Source organism: Gobius niger (genome assembly GCF_951799975.1).
Source record: "Gobius niger genome assembly, chromosome: 20".
NCBI lineage: Eukaryota > Metazoa > Chordata > Actinopteri > Gobiiformes > Gobiidae > Gobius > Gobius niger.
In genome coordinates this window covers 21,376,876-21,394,418 of record NC_136871.1, presented here as the reverse complement: position 1 = coordinate 21,394,418, position 17,543 = coordinate 21,376,876, and the positions used below count along the sequence as shown (strand labels likewise).

Below are 17,543 nucleotides of genomic sequence, written 5' to 3'. Positions count from 1 at the left end.
TGTAACGCCTCATTTGAAAGCTAAGACTTACAAAATTGATGGAAACTTTTCGTCACGTCGCCACATTTTTGTCATATTTTGGTTGTTTTTTTAATCATTTTTTCGATCATTTTTTGTAGTTTTTTAAAAAAGTTTTTTTTCGGGTTTTTCTCCTGTTTTTGTTGACTTTTCATCCTCTTTTTCTCGCTATTTTGATGCTTTTCTTTTTAGCTTTTAGATTTGGGTTGAGGCGGGACTGGTGGCCCTAGAGCCAGTGGCCCTTCTGTGCTCTTCCAGAATGGACATATGGCTGGTCCGCCCCTGTGCAAGTGATGTGATAGGATTCTGCAGCGAGTGGCCAACTTATATTTTATTTTGAGTGGCACTATTGGGTTATGGAAGTTATTAACTAATTTTGCTCTTCAGTTTGGAATGATTAGGGTTAGGATCAGGGTTTATTTAATAATTGATGATGTTATGATGACCATTGATAAAAAGGCTTAAAGGGACAATACAGAGTTTAACAATGTAAAAATTACGTATTTTCCTACTTGTTCCAGCAATGTCCTAAGACGTAGAATGAGCCCTGACCTGTTCACCACAACTGCCTCTAAAATCCTGCACTGTCACTCAAAAAGGTGTTAATTCGGTCCGAGGTGACGTCATGCACGAGCTTAATATAGAGGCTGCAATTACGCACAAGACCAGAGGTGGCAGTAGTGAGTATATAAATGACCAACTGGCATCTTGCCCCTTTAATTTAATTGTTAGATTAGATGGACAGCGCACAGAGGTTGTTTTACACAAATGTCTGCTTTTACAATAAATAGAAAGATTTATTTCTTTTTTTTTTTTTAAGAAAAGAAAATGCTATAAGGGAAAACTCAGATATGGGCCTTTAATTCCAGTTCATACAGCAGCAGGGCATAACCACTCACTTTACCAACGTGCTTTCTCAAGGTCACACCTGTTAGCAAATGTTCATTTAGATGCAAGAGTGAAAGTCAAATTGGTTAGACTGATAGGAAATATTTCAGTCTAACCGATTATATTATGTTATAGATGCCACAGACATGATGATATGCATTGTCGTATCTGACATTGTAGTAAAATTGACAATATGCGTGTTATATAATATACTAATAACATAATCAAAATAATCAAACAGATCTGGGACTACAACTGATTTATTTATGCTGTAGTTATACAAATGTCCTTCCTGTGTGATTTGACAACATCACCCCTTTTTGAGTCTCACTTTTTTGACATACTTCTGGGGACGGTTACCACAGCAACCTCCGGATCATGTGACACACTGGGTCTGACCTGCCCAGTCTGCTCTCATTTGCTCTGTCCTCCACTCCATCACTTCATAATGACACGTTTTTACATACAGTGGCTTTTTATGCGGCACCTGCAACTTCCTTTTTACATATTCGGAATAAAACCTTCCGCTGTTGTATGTTTTATGCCCAAGTGAAGAATTCAGCGACGTTGATGTGTTGCAGGATGCATGGAACCTTGTTTTTTCGACACGATTGATCATCTTCACACATTTCTAAATAAAAAATAAAGCCATTCTCTGGTGATGTAGGAAAAAGACACAGAAGCTAATAGTTGTTCACAGAAAATCCACATGTATTCTTGTTAGTGGTCCTCTTTTATTTGTCTATTTATGTATTTGTTTGTTTGTTCAGGCTATATCTTCATCTTAAACCTGGACGATGAGAAACAGCAGCACCCTTAAACACAGGATAACTTTTTTGTTGTTCATTTGATTGCGAGTAAAAAACTGACTGCTTGTTTAGTTGTTATATGAATTGTTTGAAGGATTTATTTATTTGACCCGTGTTTAACCAAAAGTAGTCCCTGCACTGAGATTTCAGAATCCTCCAGAGAGGACCTATTGTTTTTAGAGGAAGTTGAAGAGAACAACAAAGAGAACAACCTAACCGCTATGCCACCATGCCACCCGATAGGATCATTAGCCTAATCAGCTGATTCAGGCCTGGGGCTATTTGCACAGTGGAGCTGCTGCCCTCTGCTCAGCACAAGTGTCCCATTAAGAATATGGACACAGCCATCTGCAAAGTTCTACTGCTACCCTGGATTTGAACAATCACTATTTTTGCAGCCATATTAGGCTTATTTAGCTTATTTTGAACTGTCTTTAAATGTATTTTTTAAATTTGCTCTACAGTGAGGAAATTACATTGTGGAACAGCAAACATTATTTTTACATTATTACAAAATATGTTCTTAAGATTAGCATTATATTTATTCCTGGGCCCCCTACACATTATTATGAACAGCATGTGAACAGTGCATAAAGTGTATTGAACGCGCTATTGTTTTCTTATTGACATTCTCCTACGACATTGACATTCTCAAGGTTGATATCACGGGGCTCTGCTGAATTCACCTCGATATCTTTCTATTTCTCTCATGCCCCTCTGACAGCTACTCACGTGCCCCCTCTGTCGTCACTGCACCTCAGCACGCACCCATTCAATGCCCCAGTACTTTTCCTTTACTCCAGGCCCAGCTCTTTCCTCTCAGCCCCTCCCTCCTTGTCCTCCCCATCGTTTTGCGTTGACCAAGTAACACTTTAAAAAGCGGTTGCATTTTATTCCCCTTCTAATATTTGCTCTCTCAAAATGAAAAAACAAAACAAAAATAAAAACAGTAGTTCATAGCTGAATGTAGAACTCCCCTGGATGTATCACAGGCAGGAGTAGATGTGTGCAGGTGTTCCTGGTGAAAGTGGGTCAGGCTGGGACACACAGCAGTTTTTAGCCACACTCCATCCCACAAAACCAGAGTGAAATGAAAACAACAGATGTGCAGAAAACATGTCTTTGTGAAGGTATGCTCAGTCCTAACATCAGTTAATTAGAATAGGCCCAGTGTTTCAATTATTATTTCATAATTCTGTGACTATAAATAATACCTTCAGTAAATTCCTCATTCAGCGGAGGGAGTGCCAGGGCAAACGTTTTTTTCATTGCTTTTGGTACTTTGCACTTGATGCATGACAATAAACTTGAACCTTGAAATCTTGAGATACTTTATACTGTTGGACAATAAAAAGAAGCATGTTGTTCAAGTAAAATTCTTGATAAACAGACTCTAAATATAATCACCTAATTCCAGTCACATGTTGCTTGGGATTAGGGTCGGGTGGTTGTAGTTCATATATCAGTGAAGCGTTGTCGTTAATATTATTTATTAGTATTTATATTCACTGATATTTGACCTGGTGCTCATGCTCTAATACATGTCTTAAAGAGGGCCATACATAATGGGGTGAGGACAACAAGATCCTGCCCCCATATTAGATCTACAGTGGGAACCATGATGTTTACATACACTATATAAAAAGACAAGTATGCATTTGAAACAACATGAAACCACAATTAAGTTTTACTTTTTTTCTATTAAAATAAAATAAAAAGTCTATTTGTTAAAAGCCAGAAGAATGACACGATTTTATATTACTTTTTACAAAACCAAATGTTAACATACATTTCATTAATATTTGGTAGCATTGCATTTAAACTGTATATTTTGGGTCAAATGTTTTGGATTTCCTTCCACAAGCTTCTCACAATAGTTGGCAGGAATTTTCCTCCAAACAGAACTGGTGTAACTGAGCCAAATCTGTAGGCCACCTTGCATGCACATGCCACCTCTGCCCATACATTTTCAACTGGATTGAGCTCAGGACTTTGTGATTACCACTCCAAAACATTTACTTTGTTATCCTTAAGCCACTTAAGGCTCCAGTATTTCCACATAGTGTTCTTTCTTCATGATGTCATCTATTTTGTGAAGTGCACAAGTCCCTCCCGCAGCAAAACAACCACACAGCATGATGCTGCCTGTATTTCACAGTTGGGATAGTGTTCTCAGACTTGCGAGATTCCCCCTTTATCCTCCAAATGTGACGAAGGTTATTGTGGCCAAACAATTCAATTTTCTTTTCCATCAGGCCACAGGATTTGTCAAAAAAACAAAAACACTTTTTTTTTTTTTATCCATGTGTGCATTTACAAACTACAATCTGGCTGTTTTTTTGTATCTTTTGGAGTAAGAGCTTCTTCCTGGCAGAGCACCCTCTCCCATGTCGGTACTTGTTTCAAACTCTTGCCAGGTTCAGCATCTTCACCAGGTCTTTTGATTTGTTCTTGGGTTGATATTCACATTTCAGACACAGCACGTTTATCTCAGTGACACAGAACCTGCCGTCTTTCTGATCTGTATAATCACTGGACATTTCCATCTTTTTTATACTTGCGTATAATTGTTTTAACCACTGAACCTGGCACCTTCAGACATCTTGAAATTGCACCCAAGGATGAGCCAGACTTGTGCTTCCAAGGACATGCCATTGTGATCTGGGCAGTTGTTTAAAGGTATAGTAATCTTAGCGTATATAAACTTCTGACTTTGTAAAAGTTAACTCTTTCTTCCTTACAAAATGTTTCCAGAACTAAGAGATGTCTGGGCTGTCTGTCACACTCCATCCACAGATCTTCAATGATGTTTAGGTCAGGACACTGGGAAGACCCTGGACCATGGCAAAACCTTCAGAATTAATCGCGATGCCTCCGGGCCACTTTACAGCACCCACACACTGCCCTCTTGAGGTGTAATATACTGTAAATACTGAAACCTTTTTTGGTTTCCAACTTTGCTAACTTTTAAAATACTTTATGCTTTTTTGGTTATGCGAATGATGGGTGCCTGAGGATGATTATACTGTTATAATGTTTGTTATTGTGTTTGGCAAATATACTACTGGAAAATACTAAGGATAACACTTACATTATTCAATATAGCCTAAAAGCTTTATGATATAATTTATGGTTTGATACCAAAGGGTTATCAAAGTTTACTGCTGTACTTTGAACCCAAAACGAGCCGCACCCTCAGCTCAAATCACGTGACGGGCTGACGAACCAATCATAGTCCTGCTGCAGCTGAAGAGGCCGGACTTCCGGTACAATTGTGCCAGTACATCTAAGATGGCGAACGTGTCGCCCATCTGAGAGTTGAGAAGCTACAAATAATCAAGTTTTTTTGGGTCACTGAAGTCTAACTGACGCTTTACATATTTGTTTCCGAAATACGTTGGCCTTTGGAAATGAAAGGGAAGGAAAGATCACCTCTTAAAAAGCGTACACGGGTTCCGGATGAGGGAAGAGACCGAGGAGGAAGCCACTCCAGCGGCAAGAAAACTGGATCCCTCTCGGCAACTGGCAGCAACACCTCTGTTCAAAGCGGCGGTTCTTCACGGCGGAGTTTACACGCAGATAAAAGAGACATGAGGGATGTAGAACACAGTGCTTCAGGAAGGACTAGTGGCGGATACGATTATGGAGGGAAACCGCAGGGTGGCGCTGACATTTCTCCTGAAGCCTCTCGAGCCGCTCCACGGCCTTTGCCAAACCCAGAATGTGAGTACAAGACTTTAAAGATAAGTGAACTGGGAAATCAGCTCAATGATGAAGAGATAGAGGACGGGCTGTTTCATGAGTTTAAGAAGTTTGGAGACGTCAGCGTTAAAATTAGCCGAGATAACGACGAAAGAGTGGCGTTTGTCAACTTCCGGAGACCTGATGACGCGCGCGCTGCGAAGCACGCTCGTGGACGGCTTGTGCTGTATGATCGCCCTTTAAAAATTGAGACAGTTTATATAAATCGCAGGAGGAGCCGCTCTCCTGTTTCCAAAGACGGGTTTCTCCAAAACCAAAGGCCTCCGCACTCTCAAAGAGCGCTCTCGCCCCCTGTAGGCTACAGAGACTACCGCCTGCAACAGCTCGCTCTGGGCCGCCTGCCCCCGCCTGCTCCTCCGCACCTCAGGGAGCTGGAGAGAGACGCTGACTTCTATGACAGCCGCGGCAGGCCGCCTTTCATCCCCGAGTGCTTCCGTGATGATGATCTTCTGAGCTCTGAAGACGGGCAAAGGCCAAACCGGACTCTGTTTCTGGGAAACCTGGACGGGACTTTAGCAGAAAGCGACCTGCGCAGAGCCTTTGACCGGTTTGGAGTCATCACTGAGGTGGACATAAAGCGAGGAGTGCGAGGCCAGAGCAACACCTATGGATTTATTAAGTTTGAAAATCTGGACATGGCCCATCGAGCCAAACTTGCCATGTCTGGGAAGATAGTGGGTCACAGTCCCATAAAGATTGGTTATGGCAAACCCACACCTACCACCAGACTATGGGTTGGGGGGCTGGGCCCGTGGGTCCACGTTGCTGCTCTGGCCAAAGAGTTTGACCGTTTTGGAACTATCAGGACTATAGACTACAGAAAAGGGGAGGCGTGGGCCTACATACAATATGAGAGCCTGGATGCAGCACAGGCTGCTTGGACTCACATGCGTGGTTTTCCTCTGGGAGGTCCCGACCGCAGACTCAGAGTGGACTTTGCAGAAACCGAGCAGCGCTATCAGCAGCAGCAGCAGCAGCCGTACATACAGCTGCCATTGCCCACGTCCCACTATGACCACCTGGTTCCTGAACCTTTTGCCCACAGACTTCCTGACCCTGTGAGACTTAGAGACAGGTCTCCTCCTCTTCCAGTCCGCTTCAGGGACAGAGACCCATACCCTCCTGAGTGGTCTGGCCTCAACATCCATGAGCGCATGAGGGGACCCCCTTTTGACCATCCTGACCGCCTAGACCGGCATTCCAGAGACTTTTGGACCATAGAGCACGAGCGGGAGTTACAAAGTCGTGACCTGAATCGCAAAAAGAGACATTTAGAGGATGGTTGGCGGCACGACCGTTCTCCTGACCACAGTGACTTTGTTCCACGTCGCCATGGTAACTCCCTTGAGCGCAGCCCTGATGGCCGTGACTCTGACCGCCTGCCACGGTCTGGTCGAGCCTCCCCTGTTAAAGACAGAAACTGTCATGACTTTGTCAAGAGAAGAAGGACTTCCACCCCAACCCGCCCCGGCTCTGACAAAGAACACAATCGCAGAGCCAGTGACTCAGGGAAAAGCCCCAGCAAACGGGACGAGCGTGCAGATCACCCTCCCTCCTCAAACTCCTCTTCAAAGACTGGCCAGACATCCAAACAGGCGGGCCAGAGGTTGTGCCAGGTGTGGCAGGGCGCCCTGCTGCTGAAAAACAGCAGTTTCCCCACTGCACTGCACTTGTTGGAAGGAGACCTGGAGGTGGCCAGCGGCCTGCTCGTGGAGGGCTCCACTGGGGGGCCGGTGTCTCAGCTGAAGATCTCACAGCGCCTGCGTCTGGACCAGCCCAAACTGGATGAGGTTTCTCGTCGCATCAAAGCAGCAGGCTCCGGTGGATACGCCATCCTCCTGGCCGTCCCAGAGAAAACGGAGGATGCGGCAGACAGCAGCTCGACAGAGAGGCCCCTGAAAAACCTGGTGTCTTATCTGAAGCAGAAGGAAGCAGCCGGCATCATCAGCCTCCCTGTGGGGGGCGCCCGAGACAAGGACAACGCTGGAGTGCTCCATGCTTTCCCTCCCTGTGAGTTTTCGCAGCAGTTTATCGATGCTGCGGCCAAAGCCTTTGCCAAATCAGAGGAGGACTGTATGATCATGGTCATCATCAAAGGAGCGTCCTGAGTATTTTACACTGCTCTGAGGATCTTTCACGGGTCTTAAACTGCACTGTAGCATAGGGCTGATTTTGGTTCAGATTTGATCATGTCATTGATCAGTTATACGTACACATGCTCTTTGTAATCAGTACATGTACATGACTTCAATGGTACTTGCTAAATTCAAAGCAATTCAATGCCACGTGTGTCTAAATTCATTGATTGCCTTTTATTTTCATTTAAAACAAGCAGTGTGGTTTATTCTGCACACATGATGTCAGTTTCAGCAACACCAAGCTGTAGAAAAACAGACAGCAAGTCTCATCAGTAGAAAATGTTTTATATTTGAAACAACTTTTGTAAGAGAAATGTGATGCAAGCACGTGTTTTTTGACACTGCCTTTTTGGTCCAACTTCAAAACATGTTCAAGTAGAAAGTATTTACTTGGTGCTGACTACTGTAGAAGAATTCCTTAAGTAAGTGCCTACACTGAATGCAGTTCAACACATAACTCTAAAATATGTATTTTCATCAAATTGTTTTGTAAATGATTTTATTTTGTTAATACTTCATTTGTATGTGCTGAACTGCATTAAGCCAAAACAATGTAAAACCGCTGACCCATTTATGCTCTTGCTACATAAATTAGTGTTTTTCAATATTTTATCCCTGTCAAATGCCTAATCAGTCTTTTTTTAAACCATAGCATATGCTAAAAAGAGGGATGACTTTTTTATTTTACAGATTGATCTAGCAACATTAGATATGTTTTTTTTTATGTAATAGCTGCCCCAACATAGCATGTATTGTTTAAATTGTAATTTACTATAAAACCATATGAATATATATTTCTTACAATCAGTCAAATTGATGACAAGAACTATGGACATTTGTGAAACGTCCCATGCCCAGCAATTTATTGTTCACGAATGGACTCTTGGATTATTTTTTTTTAAATTCTGTGTCTAAATGAGAATGATTATTGCTGTAAACTCAGGATATGCTCAGGAGAGAATAATGGAGAACATCTTTGCTCAGCAAGTGTTCGTAACTGTCAGAGAAAAACAGAAGCGCATCATGCACTTGATTTTGTCTCAATAAATTTGCTCTTTCGTGGGAAACAAGTGCCTTGGAAGACGATTTGTGACCTTTTGTTTCTGGAGTTCTGTCAAACTCTAGAAGAGCCTTTACACCTGAAGGAGAGCGAGAGGGAAGTGGAGACAGCTGCAGTTTGTTCAGTCACCTCTGTCTTGAGCTGTTCATTAGGCCAGTACTATTGAAAACGGCCTAACTCTAGAATACTTTTAAATATATGCTAACTGCACAGATGTGTCTGGAACTGCGGATAAGAAACTTCAGCGTTCATCGTCCTGGTTTCTTTATTCACAAGCCAGGTCCTGCTTTCACCCTTTGGAGCGCTGCCACACAGTTCACCCGCGGAGCATTGCTAACATTTGTGTAGTTGCTTTTGAAAGGAGCTAGGCAGACTTGAGATACATCCCTTGTTTGAAGCACATCCTGATCTCCAGACGGCGTTCTTTGCCATAAATTGGAACAACAAAGGAAAAAAACTAGAACTTTTTCAGGTGACCGTAGATATACAGTTATTAAGATACTGTTCAAATGCCCTGTGCAGAAAAAAAAGTGAAGCAAAAACTGTTACAAGATGTTTTCAGGACATGGCTCTTGAACTGGACCATTCTGCCCAATCAGCTGGAGCCTGTGGTAAAGTACAATACTTGAAGCACTGCACTGGTATGTATCAGTAAGCCAACACAAGGTTCAGTGGTTATTTTACATCCTGAATGGGGGCCTGGGCTCTAGATGTTACTTCACTTCACTCGCTATAAAACACTGACATGGAATCAGCAACACAAACAAATCGAAATGGATTGATTGTTTATTCCGAGCAACTTGATAGAGAACTGAGATTAAAAAGTTGTTACTGCAGTAATGAAATTTGGCCAGTACTACATTTTATGAGTTGACTATTTTTGTAACCGGAATGTTCTTCAAATCAATTGGAATTAAAAGTAGTCACTTCAATGATTGTCAAATTTTAGGTTAAAGCAGTTTGTTTCAAATAATTTGTCTAATCTGGGTTTAGAAGTTGCAGAATCCAATTGAAGCCAGCAAGGTGATTTACTTACCTATGTCCTGTTAACTTTGTGGGTGTTATTAACAGTTACTCAATATTCAATCAATTTTGCGCAAATTTTCACTGATACGGTTTGAATATCTTTGTAAAATGTACAGTATTGTTATACCATGATGATATTGTTATATTATTTGTTGTTGCAACTAGTTGCAGGTTTCCCACAGCTGACCACGCAGCGCACTGGTGAGTACAACCTTTTTCCCTTTTGAGCATATTTTATCTTCATTATGAATCTATTTTGATTAAATAAACAACTGACACAAACCTTGTATATTGTCTGTACTGTGGATTGTTGAAGTGAACATTGTACTGAATTCTGCCTCAGTCCTTATTCACCCATTTTAACGTTGAAAACAGTCAGCAAGCACTTCCTCTCTTCTTTTTACAGGCTAGCTGAAAAAGGTTTTTATTTTAGATTTTTAGAAATAAGAATTTATGTTTCTAAGTACTGTTTTCAACCGGAAAGGTCCGAGCAAGTAGAGTAGAAGTACAATAGAGTACGCCAAGATATGGATAAAATGTTCCACTAGATGGCGTAGATTGGTCGATGTGTCAGTGGCCTGAGCATGACTCAGCTTAAGCCCGTTGCAAATAAACACACTTCCGTCTAGAAATGTTAATAATAAACCCAAATAATAATAATAATAATAATAATAATAGTTATTGTTGATGATAGTAGAAATAATTGTCTGCTGACTACTTTTAATGGTACAGCACATAACAAAAAAATATATATATATATATATATATATATATAAATATATATTATAATAAAAATGCTACATAGAAACAGACATCTGTTTAAAACAACAGCATCATCCTACCTTCTTTTTAACTTGTTGGATATTTTGAAGCTGTTTATAAACAATTTTACATCAATATGACTCACTCTCAAAGTGGAGCCGATGTTCCTGATGGCGGCTGGTTTAGTCCAATATAACTATTACTTAAATCTACCTTTGTGGTGTAGACATTAGTGTGTATGTTGACATTTTGTTGTATTATAGAGATGTTCCAACACCGGTGAACATCTAGGGGGAGGACATTGAGTTGGACAGTTTCAAGTACCTGGGTGTTGACCCCCCTTGACTTGTCCCACAACGCCCTGTACAAGAAGGGCCAAAGTCGCCTCCACCTTCTGAGGAGACTGAGGTCCTTCGGAGTGAGCAGGCCTCTGCTCAAAACTTTATATTACTCTGGTAGCCTCTGCTCTCCACTACGCTGCCGTGTGCTGGGCCCCGGGCAGCACAGAGCGGGACAAGAACAGACTGAATAAGCTGGACTCTGTGGAGGAAGTGAATAACAGGAGGGTCTTAGCCACACTCGCGCCCATCATTGACAACACCTCCCTCCCACTGCATGGGACTGTAGAGGAGCTGAGCAGCTCCTTCAGTGGCAGACTGAGAAACCCAGAGCGTGAGAAGCGCTACCGCAGGTAAATGGTCTCAACTTATGTAGCGCTTTTTTACCTTCATCAGGCCCAAAGCGCTTTACAGCAGTCACCCATACACACACACATTCATTCACCAATGTATGCAGACACTGGGTGACACTGGTGAAGTGTCTTGCCCACGGACACAACGACAGTGTGTATCATCAGGAGCTGGGATTCGGACTCCCGACCTTACGATGACTCGCTCAACCAACTATCATCCCGTACAACACTACTGTAAAGTAACTCATGTGGAATAACGTCTATGGAAAACCACTTGCAATAACCTCTGTAGAGTCATTTTATCAACCATCTGCACTATGACTGTAAACCTGCAGTGCCATTGTTGTTTTCTATATTGTACATTCTGTACATTTTTATTTTATTATATAGAAAATATAGTTTTTATATTTAAAAATATATAAGGCTGTGGAGCGGCTCGAATATATTAATCATACATACGATTCTTCTAGTTAACCTGATGGCAGGGGGTGCAAATAGAGAGGGATTTTCCCTCTCTATTTGCACCCCCTGACAGTTCTTCAGAGCTGATGTAACAAGTGAGTTTCTCCAGTGTGAGATAAATAATGTCCTATCTTATTTCTTATCTTGATATTATGGCTTGTAAATCTGGTCAGTTCTACATCTGTAAGGCAACCCAGCACGCTTCCTGTCCCAAATGCAGGATGCTCATGTTTGTTCGGCCCAACAAGCAGGTGAAGCGGGTACACACTTGATAATCGGATTCCCCATCCCAACTCTTTCCACTCCAGTGACCTGTGGACTCTAGCGTTTCACCCTCAAGTGAACAGCACAATGCCATTAGTGTAACTGAAACATAAGCCAGGGATGCACTGTGCAGGGTGAAGCACCACCAAAGGACAGCAAAGCAGACGAGGTCCATACCATATTTTAGTATATTTACAACAGGGATTATACAGCAACATTCAGGATTACATTTTCAATACAGGCTAAATTTGTGATTGCACACATCTTCTACATTACCCACAGTGTGTAGTAGTTACAAACACAAAACACATAATACATATAATTAACATAATAGTGCCAGGTTATTCTTTGGTAATAAATAACATTCAGTGTCATACGGATACAGTGATAAGCCAAGACCATAAGTATTCCGCATGTCAAAAACTGCATAGTGTTCTCTGTGGACCCCCTCAAAAACAACACGGCACTTCTCAGGGATCATCCATTAATAAGCTGTAACGGTGTTGTACATAGCGTTCACAGGGCATAACACTCCAAAGAGCCTATTGATTCATTAAGATTGACTTTTGAAGGAAATTCACAATTGCTGAAACTGATCCATATTTGTGAGGCATTAGGTCTATAACAAATAATGGAAGAAGGAACTGAGTCAAAAGGCAAAGCCAATCATCCCCCGCCCAGGTATGGTCTCATGTAGATAACACTCATCAACCATGAAATGATATGCTCTTCATAAAGTTATGTCAAGTGAACGCAACTTTAACCCCATATTAACTTATGTAGCGCTAACTTTGTCCTTCATGCCATTAATGTTTGTGATCGATGTCGCTGTTTAACCACTGTTCCTTCTTTGGACCACTTAACTGTGGTCTGGCCGACTCCGTAATCCAATACAATTTGGCCCATCAAACTCAAGGACAAAACGTTCACCAGCTGCTTGACCCTCCAACTCCCACCATTCAGTGGCCATAGTGCTGATATCAGTCGTATCTGCTGTATATGTGCATAAAAGATCTGAGCAATTTGATAAATGTGTGGCTTTCAACATTAAATATGTTATAAATCTATTTAGGAAGCACCATAAAGACACAGTGATAAAAGGTTCTCAAAGTAAAAGTGATTCTGCCCGACTGTCGTCTCTTTTCAATGAGGCTATTTCTGACTGCGTTTATAGACTGGGTGAATGGTACGAGCTGGAGCTCTAATACCCAGAGTCCTTCATGGTACTGTCAACAATGTCCCCGGGGCCCTGCTCTTAGGCTGAAATGAGCTCTCCAACATGGCGCCATGGAAATTTCTGTAGAAAGGCTTTTAGTATCAGTTGGTATTATGCTCACCAATCTAATGCACTATAGCAATCAGTCATCACGGTTTTCAAACTCGCATGGTAATAACTTTAAGGACTGGATGATGTTGAAAGCATGCAGTGGTATCCCATGATGTCAACAGGAGGCAATAGCAAAGTATTTTTTGTGCCATTCCCAACCCTTGACAAATGGAGAGGATTGCATAAGAAAGACAATCTGCTTACAGCCTACGAAAAGCAGATAAACAAATAAAGTTTCAGGAGGGCACAATTTTGCTGCTGTTGAAAGTATAGTCCAACATTTTGCGTGTTGTTTAGGCGTCACACATTCTATTGCTCATTTTCACACTACCCTATTGCTGCTTTTATCAAATAAAAAAGGCATAGCTACAAATATTTCCTAATTAAATGGAAGAATTATTTTTGTTCTTGAAGTAAAAATCTCAAATCAGTAAATATGTACATGTAATATTCACCGCATAAGAGGGATTCCTGACCCATGTGGTGCAACTTAAGCTGACAGGAATGTGAAACACAGTATAAAGTCGCGACTGAGTTGTGGCAGCTCTGCATTAAAACATCAGGCACCTGCGTAGGTTTACTTTTAAGTACGTAATTGTCAGCGTTCACAGTGTTTAAAAAGATTTCAAAGCCGATCCTAACAATCCATCTCAAATGTCAACATGCACAATGAGAAATGCTAAATAAGTGTCTACTTCTTACATTTGTTCTTGGGATTCATATTCAAATTTGATATGTGTAACAACAAATTTCGTTTAGACTTACTGAGGCGTTTTCTAAACATACAACGGTATTTAAGGGTATTCATTTGAAAGGGCACGAGTGAAGTCCAGACTACACAACCATGGGTGAGTACAGGTGACCAGGGCTGTCGGAGCCTATCTCAGACTTGCACCTCTCCGTGGCCTCACCCTGCCACTCCTCGTCCTCCTCTCCGATCGGGTTCAGCCTCCCGTTCTGCTTCATCTGCTCTTCCATGAAGCCCACGTGTCTGTAAGCAAAGGCGTGGCCCCCCAGTGCCTGTCCTGTATCGACCTGAGCCCTGTTGGCGATGCTAACAGTGGACGAGTGCAGGCTATCTCCGGGGTCAGTTTTCTCCAGGTCCTGTCCCGGACAGCAGGGGCAGCGGCATGGTGTGAGGTACAGGTAAATGAGCACCATGACCACAGTGATCAGGCAGCCCACCAGAGTGGTGTATGCAGTCTTCAGGTTTTCCAGTCCTCCGCTCAAAGTGCCGTTGTACACTGCTACAGTCACATATAGGGTCTCATTGAAGGCATCTCCAGTGGCGTAGCAGGTGTAAATACCAGAGTCGTCTGCTGTCAGTGGGCCAATCTGCAGGCTCCCATCATGAAGCACTATAGCTGTTTCATGAGCTGGGGGCAACGGGATATTCCCGGGAAGTGCCCAGCTCTTGATCACATTCTTCTGTCGAGTGTCACAATCTAGAACCAGAAACTGCTCCAGGAAGGAGTCTCTTTTCATCACTGACACCTCACTGCAGTTCAGGTAGATCTTGTTCAAATCCATGATGGCCATCTTATCTTTGGCTGAGCCGGGGAGAACGCAGATGTGCTCTGTCTTGTAGTCAGTTGCTGAGCTGAACTCCATGTTGAACCAGCGGGCCACCAGGTCATACAGCTCACAGCTGCAGGGCACAGGATTGCTGTGGAAGTAGAGGCCATTTTTGATCCAGGCAGGCAGCTCCTGCAGCTCATTCAGAGGCAGAGTTTTGATCTTGTTCCCAGACAAGTCCAGCAGTTTGAGTGTCTCTAGTCGGCTGCGCTCTTTGACCAGCTCCAGAGGGAAGCGGGACACCTGGTTGTTGCTCATGTATAGTTTCTGCAGACTCATGAGGCCGGCAAAGGCAGAACGGTCAATCTGAGCAATTCTGTTATTGTAAAGGAGCAGCACCTCAAGATGCTCCAGAGGCTGAAAGATATATTCATCTAGCTGCTTTAGGCTGTTGGAGGACAGGTCCAGGAGGCGCAGCCGAGTCACATACACAAAGGCCTCTGTAGAAAGGAAGTTTAGCCCATTGTGGCTTAGCTGCAGCGTGTGCAGACGCCCCAATCTGTCAGGTGTCCAGTCTGCCTTCAGGCGACTAATGGAGTTAAAGCTGAGGTCCAAAACAGCAGTAAATGTGGGGAGCTCCGTGGGGATATGGGTCAAGTTCATTTTGGGGCAGCTGATGATGTTACTGGCACAAACACATGTCTTTCTGCAGTCCAAAGGAGTTGCAAAGTACTGAGTATCGACTGAAGGGAGCAGTATTATCAGAGAGACCAAAATAACAAAGTAATTCTTCCTGAGAAGCACTATAGAGGCATCATGGTCAATACAGCAGGACTTCCCCATCTTCACTGGAGTTTAAGTTAGTCCTCCATGAAGGGCTGCAGAGGCATGGAGCTGTAAGGTGACACAGAACACCAAATTCACATATCTCGTAACAAAGAACAAAATTACTCTTGAAATGATATAGGTGCTCGTCATATAATTAGAATATCATGAAAAAGTGCATTTACAGTGGGGGAAAAAAGTATTTGGCCAAAATCCAATACAATGTCTATGTGAAACTGACCAAATACTTTTTTCCCCCACTGTATATATGATTTTATATTGTAATAGGATAGGCTTCCCGAAATCCAGAATCAATTAGCGAATGCAAATAAGGCCTTGTTATCACTTCAGCCATGGACATGGCACAAATGCGATGCGCAAGTGACTCATTCCCGAGGGCTTGCAGCCGCCGTAAGAAACACCATGCAAAAAAAAACAACACTCATCCCTTTAAAAAAAATGTTGAAAAAAATGGGCTAGCTTAATATTCACCCAAGCCTGAAAGTTACGTAGATCCATCTGTCCCATTGCTCACCACTTGTCTGCGGTTTACCTTTAGTGGCAGCGCGGGACCACCCGATTCCTCACGTGAAGAGCGGCAAACAACCAATGTGGTCTCCCGGGTCTCCCATCGAGGCGAGAGGCACTTCTACTGTCCGCTCCTACGCCTACTGTAAGTGACCGGAAGAGACAGGCTGCGGTTTGCCCTGCTCAGGAAACGCGCGCCTCTGACAGCTGATCTGAGCAGCGGCACCCTCTCTCTCCTGCGCTCTCTCCTGCGCTCTCTCCGCACACATGGAGCATGTCCCAGTACCAGCTCACACGTGCACCTCATATCACAACAGAAGCAAGCTGCCTTTCAGCGTCCTTTTACCACACCTTTCATAAATGAATAAAACACATATGAATGGCCTGGTTTGACACTCATATTACCTAGTGCCAAAGCAGTTTCCCATTAGCTCCACAGTGATAGATGGGCATCATGATGCCGCTGCGGTGAAGGACGAGCTAAACACATCAAGACGTGATGTGCATTAAGTCCAGAGGCTGTTGGTTGAAAGCGATCAATAAGAAGAGCGCAGAGATGAAAGCTGAGTAAAGAAGACTTGTTGGTTCATAACATGTTGATTTCCAAGAAGAACAAACAAAAATAAGGACACATCTTGACCAACTAAAGAAGGTTAAAAGCTGTCCAGAAATGAAACGAGATGGATACAGTGCCCAGACTAAAAATCCTGTCCCACTCCCAAACATAAACAATGTGGGGTAGTTACAGTAGCTCTTAATCACAACTTACACACAGTCTTATAGCAATACAAAAACAGACTCAGACCAGGTAAATGTAAATAACCGACATCTTAACGTGACAGAGCAAGATTAAAGCAGGATTAAAAATCTGCCGATATGATGTGAAGTAAATCAGATTTATAATGATTAGGTCAAATGGCCACTTCAAGGACACAAACAAATCAAAATGACCTAGTGAATCATGAGATGAAGTTTAAATGGCAGGTAGATCTACAGCCAAGTGTCAAGGTTACTAAAGATTTACAAGTAGCTGTACCTCATACAGTGCATCAGGTCTCTTCCAATTGTGAGGGGCGGATATAGGCAGTTGTTGCTGTAAACGTGGATTCTGTCTGAGCAACTAGTCGCCTACTAGTCCTTAATCTCGGCACCACCAAACTTGATTAAGGCACAAAAGCAGGAAAGTGAAAACCGTGCGGAAGCGTCGACGAGAGAGGAGGTTAGAAAGGCCAACATGTGGTTGTAATTAAAGCCTGATAAAGGGACGAAGGATTCAGTAAAGAAAGGTTACATAGAAGTTACATACCATTCACATAACAAAAACAACAACAGCAACCACCATGTGAATTAGAAGTAAACAGTGTGTGCTTGCTATAGGCTATAAAAAAGAATTTTGAAAAATGAAATGAAAAATTATCCTTAGGCCTTATTTTCACAGATTCACACATTTAACAATGGATATTCAAAA

At 42.6% G+C, this 17,543-nt stretch overlaps 2 protein-coding genes across 2 annotated transcripts; one reads left to right on the top strand and one right to left on the bottom strand.

The window, feature by feature from the left end:
* The first annotated feature begins 4,996 nt into the window (after positions 1 to 4,996).
* Positions 4,997 to 9,650, top strand: LOC306980142 (RNA-binding protein 15-like). The gene has a single exon (XM_079579385.1). It carries the CDS (start codon positions 5,126 to 5,128, stop codon positions 7,583 to 7,585), a length of 2,460 nt encoding a protein of 819 aa, XP_079435511.1. The 5' UTR covers positions 4,997 to 5,125; the 3' UTR covers positions 7,586 to 9,650.
* Positions 9,651 to 13,874: 4,224 nt separating this feature from the next.
* On the bottom strand, positions 13,875 to 16,279 carry LOC306979854 (amphoterin-induced protein 1-like). The gene is made up of 2 exons (XM_079578991.1): positions 16,101 to 16,279; positions 13,875 to 15,616 (listed from the first exon to the last, which is right to left on the bottom strand). Exon 2 carries the CDS (start codon positions 15,563 to 15,565, stop codon positions 14,042 to 14,044), a length of 1,524 nt encoding a protein of 507 aa, XP_079435117.1. The 5' UTR covers positions 15,566 to 15,616; positions 16,101 to 16,279; the 3' UTR covers positions 13,875 to 14,041.
* Positions 16,280 to 17,543: the final 1,264 nt, after the last annotated feature.